At 54.6% G+C, this 15,749-nt stretch overlaps 7 protein-coding genes across 7 annotated transcripts; 2 read left to right on the top strand and 5 right to left on the bottom strand.

Moving 5' to 3' along the window:
- Positions 1–482: 482 nt before the first annotated feature.
- On the top strand, positions 483–1,046 carry AYO20_02892 (hypothetical protein; the record flags this gene model as incomplete). The annotated part of the gene is made up of 1 exon (XM_022641196.1): positions 483–1,046. One exon carries the CDS (start codon positions 483–485, stop codon positions 1,044–1,046), a length of 564 nt encoding a protein of 187 aa, XP_022502727.1.
- Positions 1,047–1,161: 115 nt separating this feature from the next.
- Positions 1,162–4,019, bottom strand: AYO20_02893 (hypothetical protein; the record flags this gene model as incomplete). The annotated part of the gene is made up of 2 exons (XM_022641197.1): positions 1,162–3,617; positions 3,833–4,019. The coding sequence occupies 2 exons, from the start codon at positions 4,017–4,019 to the stop codon at positions 1,162–1,164; spliced, it is 2,643 nt and encodes an 880-aa protein (XP_022502728.1).
- A 2,584-nt stretch (positions 4,020–6,603) lies between these two features.
- Positions 6,604–7,677, bottom strand: AYO20_02894 (hypothetical protein; the record flags this gene model as incomplete). Its single annotated transcript, XM_022641198.1, has 1 exon — positions 6,604–7,677. One exon carries the CDS (start codon positions 7,675–7,677, stop codon positions 6,604–6,606), a length of 1,074 nt encoding a protein of 357 aa, XP_022502729.1.
- A 1,046-nt stretch (positions 7,678–8,723) lies between these two features.
- Positions 8,724–9,911, bottom strand: AYO20_02895 (hypothetical protein; the record flags this gene model as incomplete). Its single annotated transcript, XM_022641199.1, has 1 exon — positions 8,724–9,911. The coding sequence occupies one exon, from the start codon at positions 9,909–9,911 to the stop codon at positions 8,724–8,726; it is 1,188 nt and encodes a 395-aa protein (XP_022502730.1).
- A 1,461-nt stretch (positions 9,912–11,372) lies between these two features.
- Positions 11,373–11,987, top strand: AYO20_02896 (hypothetical protein; the record flags this gene model as incomplete). Its single annotated transcript, XM_022641200.1, has 2 exons — positions 11,373–11,815; positions 11,873–11,987. The coding sequence occupies 2 exons, from the start codon at positions 11,373–11,375 to the stop codon at positions 11,985–11,987; spliced, it is 558 nt and encodes a 185-aa protein (XP_022502731.1).
- A 794-nt stretch (positions 11,988–12,781) lies between these two features.
- Positions 12,782–13,663, bottom strand: AYO20_02897 (hypothetical protein; the record flags this gene model as incomplete). Its single annotated transcript, XM_022641201.1, has 1 exon — positions 12,782–13,663. The coding sequence occupies one exon, from the start codon at positions 13,661–13,663 to the stop codon at positions 12,782–12,784; it is 882 nt and encodes a 293-aa protein (XP_022502732.1).
- A 787-nt stretch (positions 13,664–14,450) lies between these two features.
- On the bottom strand, positions 14,451–15,746 carry AYO20_02898 (hypothetical protein; the record flags this gene model as incomplete). Its single annotated transcript, XM_022641202.1, has 1 exon — positions 14,451–15,746. The coding sequence occupies one exon, from the start codon at positions 15,744–15,746 to the stop codon at positions 14,451–14,453; it is 1,296 nt and encodes a 431-aa protein (XP_022502733.1).
- Between the last annotated feature and the right edge of the window lie 3 nt (positions 15,747–15,749).

The raw sequence follows: 15,749 nt of genomic DNA on the forward strand, positions 1-15,749 counted from the left end.
CATCATCATCCGTGGCGCCTTCTCCCTCCCATAAAAATTCACAGCTCCGGGTTCCCAAACGCCTTGCTCGTTAAAGACCAACCAATTTTCGCAGGGGACTGAAACCCGACTTTCAACGGCACCGAAGCTACAAAGAAAGCACCCTGTCGGCAAGGCTGGAACGTCCGGCCCTCAACATAAACTCCCCCATCCCCCCATCGCGCGCAGTCTCCAGGCCCGCGAGTTCCCACACCAAAAGCAAAGAGCAATCGCCTAGATCCGCCAAAACTCCATTTGAGGCCGCAAAAGTGTGCGTTCGTCCGTTCATAGCTGTAGAGCGTCAAAGTCATCACAGTCATCCCGCCCGCCACACACAAGTCCAAGGACCCAGGCAATCTCAACCTGGCTCAACCCGGATACTTTGAAAACAACAGGATTTCGTAGAATCTTCAGTCGCCAAATCCGTTCGGTCGATCACGTTCAAACAACAAACATACCCAAAAATGACAACCTCAACCGCACCCCATCCTGCGAGCAAGCGCAGCAAGAGCCAGACCATTGTGCAGGGCCCAAGTCCGCATCCGACATCGAGTGCCCCGGTTGAAACAATCCCCATGTCAAAGTTGACACACAGCGCCGAACTCGACGAATATACCGCAAGCATGCGGAACTACCTGGCCAGTGTCGACCATGCGGGTCAGGACGACAGCCGCAGCAGCGGGAGCGACACCGACTCTAGGAGGAGTAGTGTTCGGAGTGAGAGGGTAGATGGAGGTGAGAGAGAGAAGTCGCCCGAATTCCGATGGATGGACCTCGCCAGTTTGAGGAGGGAACACGGGAGCGTAAACCTCAGCCTTCCTAGCGCTGGCAAAGGAACTGAAAATCGGATATCGAAGAGTACCGTAAAGTCCACCAATCACCACCACCATCATCATCACCACCATCAGATCGGGAAAGACCCTCGCCAGCTTCAGAGAGACCATCGGTCTTCGAGCCCCAGGGGCAAGGCGTTGCTCAGCAAGAGGCACGCAAAGCAGACCGAAGCAAAATCAACCGAGAAAAACTAAAAGCGTAATATGTCAGCTGCCTGTTTGACGTGCGGAGAATGAAACTTGGGCCGCCAAGCTCCACGACACGCCTCACGATGGTGACCACGGACACAGGCTATGCGAGACAGTCTCATCAAGAAGCAGCTCGCGGAGAGAAAGTGCGGAAGAACAACGCAGCCAGCATGAGCGTGTGACTCCAGGATGAGACAAAGCAATTCCAAAAGCAAAACGTCTGAGGAAATTCGAACATACCTTCCCACTGCCAGTCGGTCATAACACCTAGCCAGTGCAATTGCCCTCGCACGGTGTATTCGGGTTCTAGTTGATCTGAAGACATGATATCGCTTGTGTGTCGGCGAGGGAGGGATACAGGGGGAGGTGGCATGGTCATTGACATGGCCGACATGGCGCTCCCGCTTCCGAGCGAGTCCATCGTTAAGCGACGTTTGACCGGCCTCCCTGTTGCGTCCAAGTGCCCTGGTCCGCCACCCTGCCGGTCCTGGGGTCCGTGTTGACCATGACTGAAATGACCGGGGTCTCCCATACCCAGAGAATCCGCCGTGTAAGCCTTTCTCTTCAATGCCGGAGGGACGTCTAGCACTGGAGGGACAAAGTTACCCCCTGGCACTCCGCGGCTCGCATATTGCCTGAGCAATCTGTTGGACTTTTCATCCTCGTACGCGTCTCGGCGGGCCCAGACCTCTTGAACGACGTTCCAGCACGAGTTCACGTTCCCAATCTTTAGACGCCTGATCATTGCTTGCCAGCGTTGCACCACCCAGGTTCTATCATCGGAGTCGGTGACTTCGCAGCTTGCCGCAAAAAGAGGAAAGATCTGGACGATGGTTGCTCTTGAGGATAAGGGGACTGACGCCAATGTGACCAAGACTTTCTTCGCCAGGGATGCCGCTGGGTCGCTGGGGATCTCCGGCACGGCTTGGTGTAGATAGAGTAGCGTAGCGTATCGGTAAGCTTCTGCTGTTTGAATCGAGTGCTGGACTTCTGAATTCGGATCCTCCGGCCGCTCGAAGATCAAGGCGCTGGGCACTTGCCACTGCTGCAGTTGCTCCTTCAACTCCATGGCGGTGGAGACGATGGTGAGAGAATTCGACTCGGTCTTGCGCACTCGTTGTATGAGGTTGGCGACGCGGCCCATCAACGGAAATAAAGTCGCGGCACAGCCCATCAGCGGGTCGACCTCGACCTGATCTCCGAAAGGGGCATTGACAGTGGCAAGGATTTCCTCGAAATTGAGCTCCGGTGCTTCTTCCAGCGATGTCAATCGAGCAATCACATCCATGTAGACAAAAGTATTACAGAGGAACTTGAGTCTATTGGCGTCTTGGGTTGTCATCTGGCCCAGCTGCATGTCCCGCTGGTGCTTGATGATGGCGTTGTTGACCATGACTTTAGCGCCCCGGAGATGCTGGACGCCAGTGCTGACGTGTCGATCCCAGCCTTCACTGAATGCCAGCGCCAGTGAAGTTGCCAGCGCCGAATCGAGTCGCATGTTCTCGATCTCAAAGGCCAGACGTTTGATCGCCTTGGTCATGTGTGCCATACCCGGCACGTGCAGATGGGGAATTTCATGAGCACCATGGAACGCCGTCATGGATGAAATGGCATGGTACAGAGCAGGAGATTCTCGAGCCAAAGGCCAGATCAACGTCCGCCAGGGATTCTCAGTAGGACCGTCCTTGACAGATAGAATGCCACAAGTTTGCTTGTCGAACCGAAGCATAAGCATCTCTGGTGACGAGGCGTCCAGAGAGGGCTGAGCGAGAATTGTCATGTCGCTGGATTTGGAAGATGCTGTAGAACTCTCACTAGGGGTAGGAGAAGACGCGCGGAAAGCCTGGAATGCTGTGTTGGAAAAGCTAGGGTCGAGCATTGACGAGGGTGTGGGGAGTTGCATGGCCGTCATGGCAGCAGATGTGGCGATGGCATCCGATCTGATAATCTCTTCGTCAAAGTCATCCTCCGTCGGTATACCATCATGAAGAGGCATTGGTGGCTCGAGCTCGCAGGGATCAGGCAGTGCATTCAGGTTCGATTCAGCAGAAATCATAATGTCAAGAAGTTGGGGAGAGCCAGAGGAGAAAGACTCGGCACTATTGCTGTCAATGGAAGAGCTCGTCGTTGTCGTGGTCAGGCTGTACGGATCAACCGAATCGCCCAATGTCAGACCGGGAGACATGCCGTCGGTCTCGAAAGCAGGCATGAAGATTGAATCCGGGGTGGTGAGATTGAGAGGCGGCGAAAGGTCCCCGTCCACCTGCATGTCGACCTGTCGCTCTGGACTAGACACTGATCCCTGAGGTTGAGGGTGGTCATCGCCGTTGCCCTGGAATGCATGAACTGCCGTCTCGAAGGCAGAATGCAAACCCGGAGACCATGTCTGAGCAGATCCAATGGCTTCAATCCGGTGCTGTCGAACCTCTGGTCTCGCACCACCCGCGATACCAAGGGGATTGGCTACATTGTGGGTCGGCGACAGGGAGTTGGAACGAAAAGCTTTCCTCTTCACGGTAGGCCGGGAGGCAAAGGTAGTTTCCTCAAATGTTCTCCACTTGTAGTCCTTCTTGTAGCCTTCACATACCACACTTCTTTTTTGACATTGGGCACAAGAGGGTTTTGTCTCGTCGCATTTTAATCGTTTCTTCTTGCATGTCATACAACCTGTGAAAGGGAAAAGCCAAGTTAGTCCATGACGTTGGGAAATGATGGAACCCGCAATAGAGACACCCAGATGAATTTGCTGGGAGCACCACGCTGCCAATAAACTCGGAGTTCAGAGCACGTACCATTTCGACTCTTGCTTTGCTTTGGTTTCGTCACCGCCCCATCCTGGACCGATTTGTTGAGGGGTTTAGGAGGAGGATGGGGTTTGGGCTTCGTGATGGCGGCCTTCTTTGGCTGCACCACAGGCGCGGGAGTAATGACGGGAGAATCTCTCAAGAAAACAGACGGAGATGGGATCTGGACCTCCATGCGACGCAGACAGAGACAGGCGACATGGACCCAAGCGACCTGATCGTTGACAAATGGATTGTGTGAAAGCAGACGAGCGTGAACTGGGGCTTTGAGGTATGGAGGGGTTCGGTGGGTACGGTGGTATATCGACCGAAGGAGGAGTAATTGTGAGGAGAGCGTAACTCGTAGTACAATCGTATTGCTCGGAGCAACTAGGCAGGATCAAGACAGGTATCCGCAGAAAGGAAGAACTAAACGAATTGTCCAGAAAGGAAGGGAAAAGAGGATTGAAAGGAGGGGTGGGAAATTGAAGATGGTGAAGGAGTATCGATGGGTGCGTTACAGCGCCGCAGCCACCAGTACCAGGGTGCGGATTGGTGAGGGTGATGTAGGTCAATGACGAGCCTCTAGATGCAGAGACATTTGAACCCAAAAAGATCTAACGAGAGGTGGATTCCTGGAGCATCAAAGACCCCGATGCAAGCAGAGACATACGCACACACGCACAGACACACATGAGAACTGGGGGGTGGGCAAGGAACCATGAAATCGAAAATGGGTTGGAATAAAAAGTGTGAGCGGTGATGTCCAGAAAGTCGCATCACAGGGACCATTGACTGGACGATCAGTGGCTGGAGGGTCAAATGAACGAGTAGCAGGCAGCAAGTGAGATGGGAGAGAATGAGGATTAACTCGCCTGCTCGCCTCTCAATTCCGCTCGTTATCTTGTTTATCTCGATGGGGTCTTTGCTAATGTGGCAGTGGGAGGACGTGCAAGTCGCCCAGGAAAAGATACGCGAATCCCCCGGACACGAGCCGCCATCCGCCATCCGTCATCTCTATCTATCTGCCCTCTTCTCCACCACCGACCTTTCCCTATCTCCTCCATCCCGACACGCAGGAACCTGACGAGAGCGAGAAACTCCCACGTGAGATAAGGATGGATTGATTCATATCCTGTCTGCATCGCCGCCGACGGACCATCATCCGTGATTCCGCAGCCATGCCACAGACGCTCCAACCAGGAAGAATGTTATATCATTCAGGGTCTCTCTCCGCCTTTCACTGCTTCGAACCACAGGCCTCAAATCCCCGCCCCACGAGATACAGGGGGATCGAAAAAAAGGTACCCTTGGAGGCCTGGACTTGGGGTAGACAGGCGACTCTGCTCGGTAGCCACTTCAACGAAGATGAGAGGTCATCTCCGCCCATCATCAGCCTGGCTTTTGATCCACCTACTGATTTTCCCCCCCTCTTCACCTTGAGACAAGTGGCGTTCAAACCCCGCTCGCTAACCAGCCGTTGTGGCCAGAAAATTAGACGACCGTTATTGACTACTGACACCACTACTGGCTGTCACCTAACCAGCGAATCCCTTCCCCGGCACCTTTTTGACCCACGATATAAGTCCGTGGCGCAACGTGTGACCAACATCGCAATCCAGACCACTGGGGCATGTCAAGCGTCGTTGTTTTCCCCCCAGACATCCCAGCCTTGTGCCGCAGCCAGCCACCCAACAGGTCCAGGCGCAAGGCAAGAAGGCTGGCTGTCTGGCTGGTCAGGCTGCCTCTCAACCCCCGCGGTAAGGAGGGAGCGGAACCGACCTTGTCCACGATGAAAAAGAGCCACGGGTAGCTGAAAAAAAGTGGAGGTTTGTTCTCTGCAATGTCTGGTCACATCAAGTCCAATGTCGCACAAAAAGGAGCGAGAGAAAGAGAGACACGGGATCAGAAAAACCAAACCACGTAGTCATGAAAATTCCAAATCGTCAGGGACTCGCGTTACACAGCGCTTTTTTCCTGTCTGGCCTGATCGAAAAGTGAGACTTTGCATTTTGCCATCGCCATCATCGAAGAGGGGGAATGAGGGAGGGAAGAAAAGAAACAGGAAGGATTCGGAAGGGAGGCCTCTTTCTCTGGGACGATGCGAGGAAGAAAAGACGAAGGTGCTTTTTTTCTCGACTGGGACCCTTTCCCCTGCTCGGTGATGTCGTTGGTTTGTTGATAGGATAGTTCACGGCCTCCCCCCCTTTTTTTGGATCTGATGACCGCCAAAAAGGACTTTCGGTCATGTTCAGTGTTGATTGTTCAGCCTCAGCGTCACCAGCGTCAAGGTAGGAGGAACTCCCCCTCCACGGGGTCCACGTTGCTGAGACAAGCCCAGCTGAGAAGGCGTGTTCCGACCCCATCACATCATATGCAGGCAATGCTTGCATAGTCACACCTGGTCGTTTTCTCTGAGAGGGCCAAAAGACGCCGGGTTCTTTCTTTCCAGGGCTCGAAGGAATGAATGTGGAGGGCGCACACCTGTTGCTGCGCTGTTTTGTCGTTGTTCACGAAGCGTGCCAAACAGATGACATTCTGGGTTCTTTTGCTATCGTTCACACCCCGCTGGTCAAACTACTCGGTACCTGGCTATCTATCTATAATACCTGTTCCAACCCGAATGTCCGTACGTGTTACTCCAAGAAACGAGAATAGATATATGCAAAGTATCGCTCCGACATCCATTCTTTTTCGCGGTCAAACCACCCCCAGGAACATATAGTTCGCAAACACACTCCATTTTTTGTGGGGGGGGGGGGGGGGGGGGGGCTCGAAATCTAGTTCTTGTGCTTGAAATTCTGCGCCAGACCCGGCCAGTGCTTCTCAAACGCCTCGACCGTGTCCAGGACGCTCTTGTCGTAGGAGATGAACCGCTTGACCCCGAGGGCGTGGTACGCCTTGGTTGACGCGGTGCTCGACTCGCCCGGCACGAACCAGTAGTCCTTGGTGTAGCCCTGGCCCGGGTCGCCGACGATGATGTCGCGCTCGGGGAAGCGTTCCCGGAGCAGGTCCGCGGCGGCCTGCGGCGGGGCCTTGCCGTTGGACATCAGGTACCGCTCGCCGTTGCTCTGCTCCGGGTGTTCCATCGCCCAGATGTGCATGCGCGCCACGTCCCGCACGTCAATGTAGCCCGCGCCGCCGATTTGCGGGGGCATGGCCTTATTGCCGCTGTAGATGTTCCAGATGGGCAGGAGCGTCGTGTTGAGCTTGTCCGGCGTCGCGGGCCAGGACACCGGCGGTCCTGTCACCACGGCGGGGTTGACGGCGGCCACGGCAAAGGGCGGGTGGTTGGTTTCCACCCACTTCCACACCGCCCGTTCCGCGGCAGCCTTGGACGCCCCGTACGCCACAGGAGCCGTGAACTCGCTGCGGGCCACGGACTCGCCCATCTCGTTCCAGTCGGCCTCGGTGTAGGCGTGGTCGGGAGGCTGCCTCCACCGGTCCACGATGGCGGCGATCGAGGACGTGACGACGAACGCTTTCAGCTGAGGTCCCGCGGCACTCCTTGCAGACTCGAGGATCGATAGGTTCCCGCCGATGGCCGGGCCAAAGTACTCGTCGACCGTCTTCAGCGTGAAGTCGACGGGCGACGCCGTGTGCAGGATCGCGTGCACGCCCTTGACCGCCTCGTCAAAGGCGCCCGGCGTGACGATATCCTTGACCTCGACATGCTCGTACTGAGCCTCGTAGCCCTTGAAAGCGCCGGCCAGCAGGTGGTCCTTGGCTGATATCGACCGAGACGTGCCCCTCACTCTGTACCCCTTTTGGAGGAGCTGGAGACCGATATGGGAGGCGATGTACCCATTGATCCCCGTGATTAGGACGATCTTGTCCGCGTTGTCAGATGGCATGGGCGAGACCGAGCGGGAGCGACTTCGACTTCGACTGAGGGATTGGAGGTAGATGTGAGTGAGTCTTTTCGAGGTCTCCAGGATGTAAATGTGGAAAGGGGGTCGGTGGCTACGGCGGCCGAGATGAATGCGGGTCTTATAGAAGACCGTCGACCGGTATCGGTGCGTGCCGGTGGAAACCTGGAGCCCAAGGGCGGTCGGTGGGAATATGTCGAGCCTTTCCCTGGACTCTTGTAGATTAGTATTGGCGAGCAATGAGGTTTATCCCTCTGAGTTTGTCTTTCAACCGAATATAGCAGGCGGTAATGGCTGGACCAACCAATGGGGAGATGTAATAAGAGTCTTGTTGAGTGGTGGAGTTATTGGTGTTTTGATCGTCAAAATGCCCCGACTTGATTTCTAAACTTGTCGTCCTTTTGTCCAGAGATTGTGACGTTCTCGCTACCGTCGTCGAATATTTCTGTTTAGTCGTAGGTCTTGAGGGAAAAAAAAGAGACTCTGCTTGCATAAGCTGAGAATCCTACATTTGGTGGCGTTGCTGAGCTGGTCATTACGAGGTCCGTCGTGTGTGGTCTGCATCGCCTGCATTGCCTGCATTGCCTGCATGTCGCCAATAATCCAGGGTCTCGAGACAAGGTTGACTGCGCCATTCTCAGGCCCAGCATCTTTATCTTGGACAAAGTGCGATCGCACTCAGCACCCCTGGTGTCTGTCGGTCAAAGCCTTGCTTGGCTGGAAATGGCAGTCGTTCTTGTGAGCCATCTTCACTCTAAGTGTTCAACGGGTCGGGTGGGATCGACCTCGATTGTGCTGTAACAAGTGGTTTGATCGGATCACCCCGGAACTAAACATGCGGCAAGATTCCAGGAAGCTCGCCTGCTGTCCTCATATCATCATCGTGGCCTGTATTAACACGAACTAGAACTGTTGCCATTTACAGTCGATACTAGAACACCCCCTTGACATATGACCCATCACAATTGTACACAGCCACCACCCCAGCCATAACCATCCCGACAAGAACACCACCCTCCACAACCTGATGCTCAATAGCCAGCAGTCTTCAACTCCTTCTCCGTCCACTCCCATAATTTCTGTCCCGCCTCTGCGTCCTTTGTCCACTTGTTCGGCCTGTGCTTGCCGACCGGGGTGTAGTATCCTCCATTGACAAGCTCCTCCTTCTTGGCGCCGGCCGCTGCCCAGAGCTGATTGAAGGCGCCGTTCTCGATCGTCTGGAACAGCAAGGGCCCAAATACCATTGAGCCGTACTTCATGATAGGGTTGGACTGGGCGTTTGGGATGTAGAGATCGGTCTTGATGACGCCCGGATGAAGCGACACGCTGGTCAGCGCCGGGTATCGTCGAGCCAACTCGGCTGCAAATATGATGTTGGCGGCTTTGGAGGCTCCATACCGGGTCCAAGGACCAGTGGCGGTGAGCCTCTCCGTTGACAGGATCGTATCGAGGTTTGGAGCCATGTTCCAGGCCTCGGATGAGACAGAGACAACACGCACGTCAGAGTTACGTTCCTTGGCCGTCTTTTCCATGGTCGGAAGAAGTAGTTTCGTCAACAAAAAGTGGCCGACGTGGTTGGTGCCCAGCTGGATATCTTGTCCTGTCGCCGTCTTGCCTGCAGGAACAGCCATAATACCAGCATTCAGAACCAGAATGTCGAGTCGGTCGCTGTCACTCGTCACTCGGTCTGCGGCTTGTTTGATGGAGGGTAACGAGGTGAGATCAAGAGGAAGGTACTCGATATCGACATCCTGTGATGTTTGCGCCTTGATTGATGCTACAGCGTCACGTCCTTTGGATTCGGTTCTTGAAGCGAGATAGATCTTTTGGGGGCTGTGCTTTGCAAGCTGCAGGACTGTTTCCTTGCCAATCCCGTTGTTACCACCAGTCACAAGGATAACCTTGCCTGCAAGGGTTTGAATGCTGGTGGCCGGGGCAAATGATGGGCTCGTACTGAATGGCCACATGTTGGCGATCGCGGGATGGAAGACTTCAATGGCAAGCAAGGGATGTAGGGCGTACGGTAGCAGGAGGCCCGTAGCAAGACTGAAAAGGTCTCGGACGTGTGACAATTGTGGGTGCGCCGGCTCTACGTTGTTTTGTGTAGGAGTGGTGTGCGATAAGGTAGAATGATTCTGTGTTGCGGCATTGGCTTGCTCGTGCTTTTGTAACTCTTCAGCCTCAGAGTTGTTGGATGCTCCTGATGTTGGTGACGACATGCGCGCAACAATATTACGCCGACGGTCTTGATGAGAATGATAGCATTTTGAATGCAGCGATTTAAGATCTCGACAGGGATCGTCCCGTATAGCACGATCCTCCAAGAGCGAATGAGATTTGACAGAGACAGTTTGGTTGACGATGTGGCACGGGTGGTTCGTGCGAGAGCGAGCGAAAGCAATACGGGCGTAAAGCTCCGAGTCTTTGACCAACCAATCAGGATGTGCAAATCCCAGGATTTCGGAATAACTCCTCTGGGCGCCGATTCCCTCATCGTATGTATCCCCCTATCATGTCCTGCATGTCTGTATGTCTACACGAGAAGTTACTGAATGCAGACTGTCGACTGTTGAACAACTCCCAGGTCCGAGGCACACAAACGGCTGAACTCTCGACCTTGTCCGGCGCCTGCGACTATTAGAGCACGAGCCAACGAACAGAGGTGAAGATGATGGATTGGGGTTGAAGAGGAGGACGCGGACTTCGATATAATGACTACAACTCGGGGAGTCAACAGCCTCTCGCATCAACACTGGGGTCAACACGTTGCGGGTAATAACATAACAGGATGCGTGCAAATCCGTTTCGTCCTCGAGAAACCCATCTCCAAGCTCGTCGAGCACCGTTCCACCATCGATCTTTCTGAGCCGATGCATTTTCTTGAGCGTCCTCTCCCTTTGTAACCAAGCCGGAGGTAGCTTATGCCTGTATAAACATCACACGCACGCACAAATGTCCTATTATCCGCACTCGAGAAAAAAAACATGCTCTTCATTGTCCGCATATCCTTAGCAGCGAGCACATTGATCACCCTCACGTTGACATAAGGAGACAATATGAAACATATCTGGAGGCTCATCGCGGCGTCTGACCGGTCGATGCTCAGCAGAAGGAGGAGTTGAGCAAGTTTGTAATGTATAGATCGATACAGGGACCAACGAGAGCGGGGGAGCCGAAGAGACCGTACTAATAGGAGCAAGTTAGAGACCAAAGGAAGACCAAAAAAAGGTGCCCAGTGGAGCTTGTCAGATCATGACCGTCTCTGGTGTTGGTGCGTTGCCCGTCAGTTTGTTGCATGAATGGGCGTATTGACGAATCACAACCGGCGCCCAAACCGAAAACTTGCTCACTTGGCAACTACGTCGAATCTTCTTCTACCCAGCGACATCCTTTGTAGGGGTTCTGAACTTTGTCGTTCCAAAACTACATACCACTCTCTTGCCCTATTGTTATTCTAGACATTTTTGAGTGTATATACACACACACACCACAGACTTCACTTCTTCAGCTGCGACGTCTCCCTCTACAAGAGCCAGAGCCAGATCCAGATCCAACGAACTCCTCCACCCGCCACATATCAGTGAGCAACCAACGACAACCCATCTTTGTAATAATTCAACAACAAAGTCTTCAAACCTCCCTCCCGAGCCTGGACTCTTCCTCCTCCCCCTCCAACAACCATGTCACACGACTCAATGTCCATGCCCATGTCCTCTTCCGACGCCATGTCGATGCCCATGGTCTTCACCACATCGCACAGCACCCCTCTGTACGGGACCGGGTGGACGCCCACCACGGGAGGCGGCTACGCCGGCACCTGCATCTTTTTAGTCATCCTCTCCATTGCCCTGCGGCTGGTTTTTGCGGGCAAGGCCGTGTGCGAACAGAGATGGGCGGTCGCCGCACGGAGACGGCGCTACGTTATGGTCCAGGGCCGGCCCACCGAGGCTGGACGGATCGACCAGGACCCGGATGCGAAGACGGGGGCCCTCATCACGGTCAACGGCGTCGAGGAGAACGTCAAGGTCGTCGAGGCCAGGGACGTTTTCCCCCCCTTCCGGCTGTCGGTCGATGTCCCTCGAGCAATCTTGACCACCCTGATTGCCGCCATGGCATATTTGCTGTACGTCCAATGACCTCTTTTCTCTCTCTCCCCCCTCTTACTAACTGTCTGAATCAGCATGTTGGCCGTCATGACCATGAACGTGGGCTACTTTCTCTCCGTGCTTCTGGGAGTCCTTCTCGGCGAGCTAGCCGTCGGTAGATTCGCCCGGAACGACGAAAACTTTCACTGAGATACACGACCTTTTTCTTGGGTTGTCGGGTTTTATATTTTGCTCCAAATCCTTTGCGGAACTTGGCCGAGTGTCTCCCTTGCCTCGCGCGCACACACAGAGGTTCCAAGGTTGTTTTGACGCACAAACTTTTGTTATCGCTGTCATGAAAGAAAAGAGAGCATGTCCTTTTTTTTTACAGCCTTTCAAGCGACTTTTGGGGGGTTATGGCGCAGGGAACAGGTCTCTAGAGCACATTTTATAGATGTCTTGGGGTGTGCTTCCGAGATGAAAATGCAGTGATGACGACTACCTCGTACATGGTCTTGATATTGTTTTCATGGACCGTGGTTTTTTTCCCCAGTAGTGTAGGGGGGTAAACGGACCCGATGTTCCGTCGTTTATTTTACCTAGCACAATGTTTTTGAATGCGTCCAACTTGATGTCCTGTGTTTTTATCTGTGAATTCTTGATCTACCCGACGATTTATCGCGGCGGTTCTGGTTTTGGTCTAGAATGGTTTGATTCCGTGCAGACTCGACAAGCTGACAGGTGTCCTCTGGTTCCTTACCATATCACCAGCTGGTAGTGGAGGCGTTGACGACCGCCATTACCGAGGTCCTTGATCATGCACTGCTTTTGGCCCTGTAACGGGATGTCGCTGACCTTAGTCACGCCCTAGAAGTGCCGCGAGGGGAGGTGTACGAGGTAGACATTTCCGAGAGACCCAAAGCAACGCGTTCAGCCCGTTATGGGAGCTAGGTGCAATTCTGGGGTTCTCCTCATCATCATCCACTCACTTGTCGGATCGACCCTCACGGCCACGTCTCAACCCTGTTCCACTCTCCTATCGATTCACTCGGCTGGGGACCGCCAGGGCCGCCTCCCTCCTCGGCCAGCGTCCAGATCTGTCTGGTGGCCTTTGTCGGATCCGTCAAGTCGACCGCCTCGACCTGCTCGGGCGTGATGATGGCGACGCGGAAGTTCTTCCTCGCCAGCGTCTCCTCGGAGAGGTGGCCTGCCTTCTGGCCCAGCGCCTCGCCCGCCGCCTCATCTCTGCCTTGCGACAAGAGCTGGCCCGGCGGCGGGTTCTTGAACGAGCCCCTCATGACCGGGGACATGTTTTCAAAGTAATTCTCCACCTCGCGTCGCCAGGACCAGTCGTTGGTCCCTTGTTGCGCGTCGTGGTCGTCGGATCCGTCGCGGACGCGCATGTATCGCCCTACCTCGGCCTTGAGGGACACGGTGCCCGAATTCTGAGCCTCGGGCGTGCCGCCTTCCACGTCGTCGGCCGCGACCAGCCAGCATTTACCCCGGATGCGCCACTGCGTCCGCGTCTCTTTGACCCAGTAGACGGCCTCGACGGGACCGCCCCCGCCGGACCCGGAGCGAGACTGCGCGAGATCTCCCTTGCCCTTGCCCGTGGCGAACAGCTCGTACGTCTTGCTCATGCGCGCGTCGGTCGTAAACGTGGGACAGTCGGACTCGTAGACGAGCGGGTTCTTGGTGAGTTTGTTGTGCTCGTTCTCCGGCAGCGTGGCCCAGAAGCCGCGGAAGATGCACGTCCGCGCCCGCGGCAACCCGGACTCGGTCACCGTCGCGAGGGTGAACTCGAACCCAGCGCCGCCCGCCCGTTCGAGGTGTTCCTGGAACGTCCGTTTCCACGGCGCGACGGTCGAAGGCGTGGGGTGCGACATGGTCGAGGCGAAGCGGGCGAGCCGATGGAGAACAACAGAGCGAGGTGCCAGCTTTCTATCACGAGAGCGGAATGGGAGGTATTGGGAGGAGGAGAAGGACACGAGAAGGCTAAATCTGATCGAGGCGCTTGGTCGCTGCTATATTTCTTTTTCTTCTTTCCCACATCATCGTGGTCCATGACGCGCTCATTGAAAGACCTGAAACCATCGTGAGGTCTGCATGACGTCGACAATTAGGGAGCCTCGGGTGGCCCCACCAACCCCTAATAAGTGGCCGCTGGAGCTACGCCTGAGTAAGGGGTGCCCAGCAGGAGTTAATAGCTACCTACTACTGGTACCTAGGCACTCAATCCTTACCTACCAGGTACTTGTGTCCGGAGGCCTTACTCAACCACTGCCTTTTCTTCCGGGTGCCCCTGGTTGGAGGATGTGCACAATCCAGGTACCTGAGAATTGCATTTAGGTATCCATGTGTCAACTTACCACACAGCCACGGGCCTATATAGAGGGAGTCGTCATTCACTAAGCTCTCTATCACCGTTACAAGCCTCCAAAACTTCGATAGCCTGCGCCGGAAGGAGAGAATTCCTTGAGCATGTTGGTGCTTTCGTCAATGGCCACGAGGGTCAAGAGGACGTTTCCAGTACTCGTCTTTCTTCTGAGGCTCTCTCCTGGGTCATTTCCGCACCAGCAATATCGATGAACGAGTGATAGTGTTTGTAACCGATGAAAACGACGACGTCTCCACTCCTCAGTTCAAGGGATCACAGAAGTCTTACCCTGTGCATTACTGAAAATCCTTCAGTTCTCCTTTCGGTAGCACTTTCTCGTGCGCTCCCCGCTCACTGAATGTCCTCTTCCAACACCAGGCCTCGTCCCTTTCTTGCCCATTCGACTTACCGTTCAGCACGTTGACGACGTACTTTCCAATGTTGGGCAGAAATTTCCAGCTGTGAAACGACCCAGCAGTGGCAAAGTAGAGGTTCGATAGTCGCGGATCAGGATGCTGCGCAATCAGCTGGTTTTGATCCGGCGATATGGCGTCCCAACAAAGGCGCCAGTCATCAGGCACTCTATCCCCGTCAAGGATTTGTGGGACGCGCTGGCGGATGATTTCTATGGATTGGCGTTTGAGCAAGTCCGGGACAGAGTGTTGATCAGGTGCTGGGACCGAGATATTCTGGCCAGTCTCCGGATGAGGTTGAGTGTTGAGAAAAGTGTTGGCATTTGTAAATTTAAAGAAGCCCTGGTCATTCGGTGGCATCGCCTCGCCTTTTGCGCCAAAGATCAAGACTGGCATCTGCGAGTAATGCCGGGCTTCTTCTTCCGACACCTTGAATGCTGCCACGCATACTCCTGCCGCCTGGACTTGTCTTGTGATGCTGATTTCTGAGGAAATGGTCATTTTCTTTTCCAGTGGTGCCATCAACCACGGCGTCCATGCTCCTGTAGCTAGAACAATCTTGTCACCAGTAAATGTGCGCCCGTCAGTCGTGCGGACACCAGTCAGCTTATCACCATCGCTGAGCAGCTCATTCACTTCTCCTACCTCGTGCTTGACACCAGCTTTGACGGCTTCCTCCACAGTGGCCGCGACGGCGGAAGAAGCATCTGCCCAACCGGCGCTGGAATTCGTGTAAGCCTTGCTGTGTTCACTGGTGTCTATTCCAGAGAGTACACCTCCCCAGTTCGACTTGACTTCCTCGAGAGAGATATCCGCAGATGTATCAGGACGACCACTTTCTCGAAAGTTCTTTCGAATCCGGTCCGCCAGATCGCTGCCCTTCTCATCCAGCATCACCCACCCCGTCTGATGGAAGTGCGGTTTCATCACTGGATGGTGCATCCAAGACTCCATAGCCTCGTGAGCCAAGTCCATGTAAAACGCCTTGCTATAATCCGCACGAATGATCTTGTTGATGTCCGAGGACGCAGCCAGGGGGGAGGGTACGGAGGCGCGATCCAGGACTGTGATGCGTGATGGATCTGCATGACTCAGTGCGAGATGGTATGCTGTGCTGGCGCCAAAGATCCCTGCCCCGATAATCAGGACACTGCAGTCCGGAGGGTCAATGGAGCCCATTAT

The sequence above is a fragment of the Fonsecaea nubica genome (assembly GCF_001646965.1).
Source record: "Fonsecaea nubica strain CBS 269.64 chromosome Unknown Scaff13, whole genome shotgun sequence".
Classification (NCBI taxonomy): Eukaryota; Fungi; Ascomycota; class Eurotiomycetes; order Chaetothyriales; family Herpotrichiellaceae; genus Fonsecaea; species Fonsecaea nubica.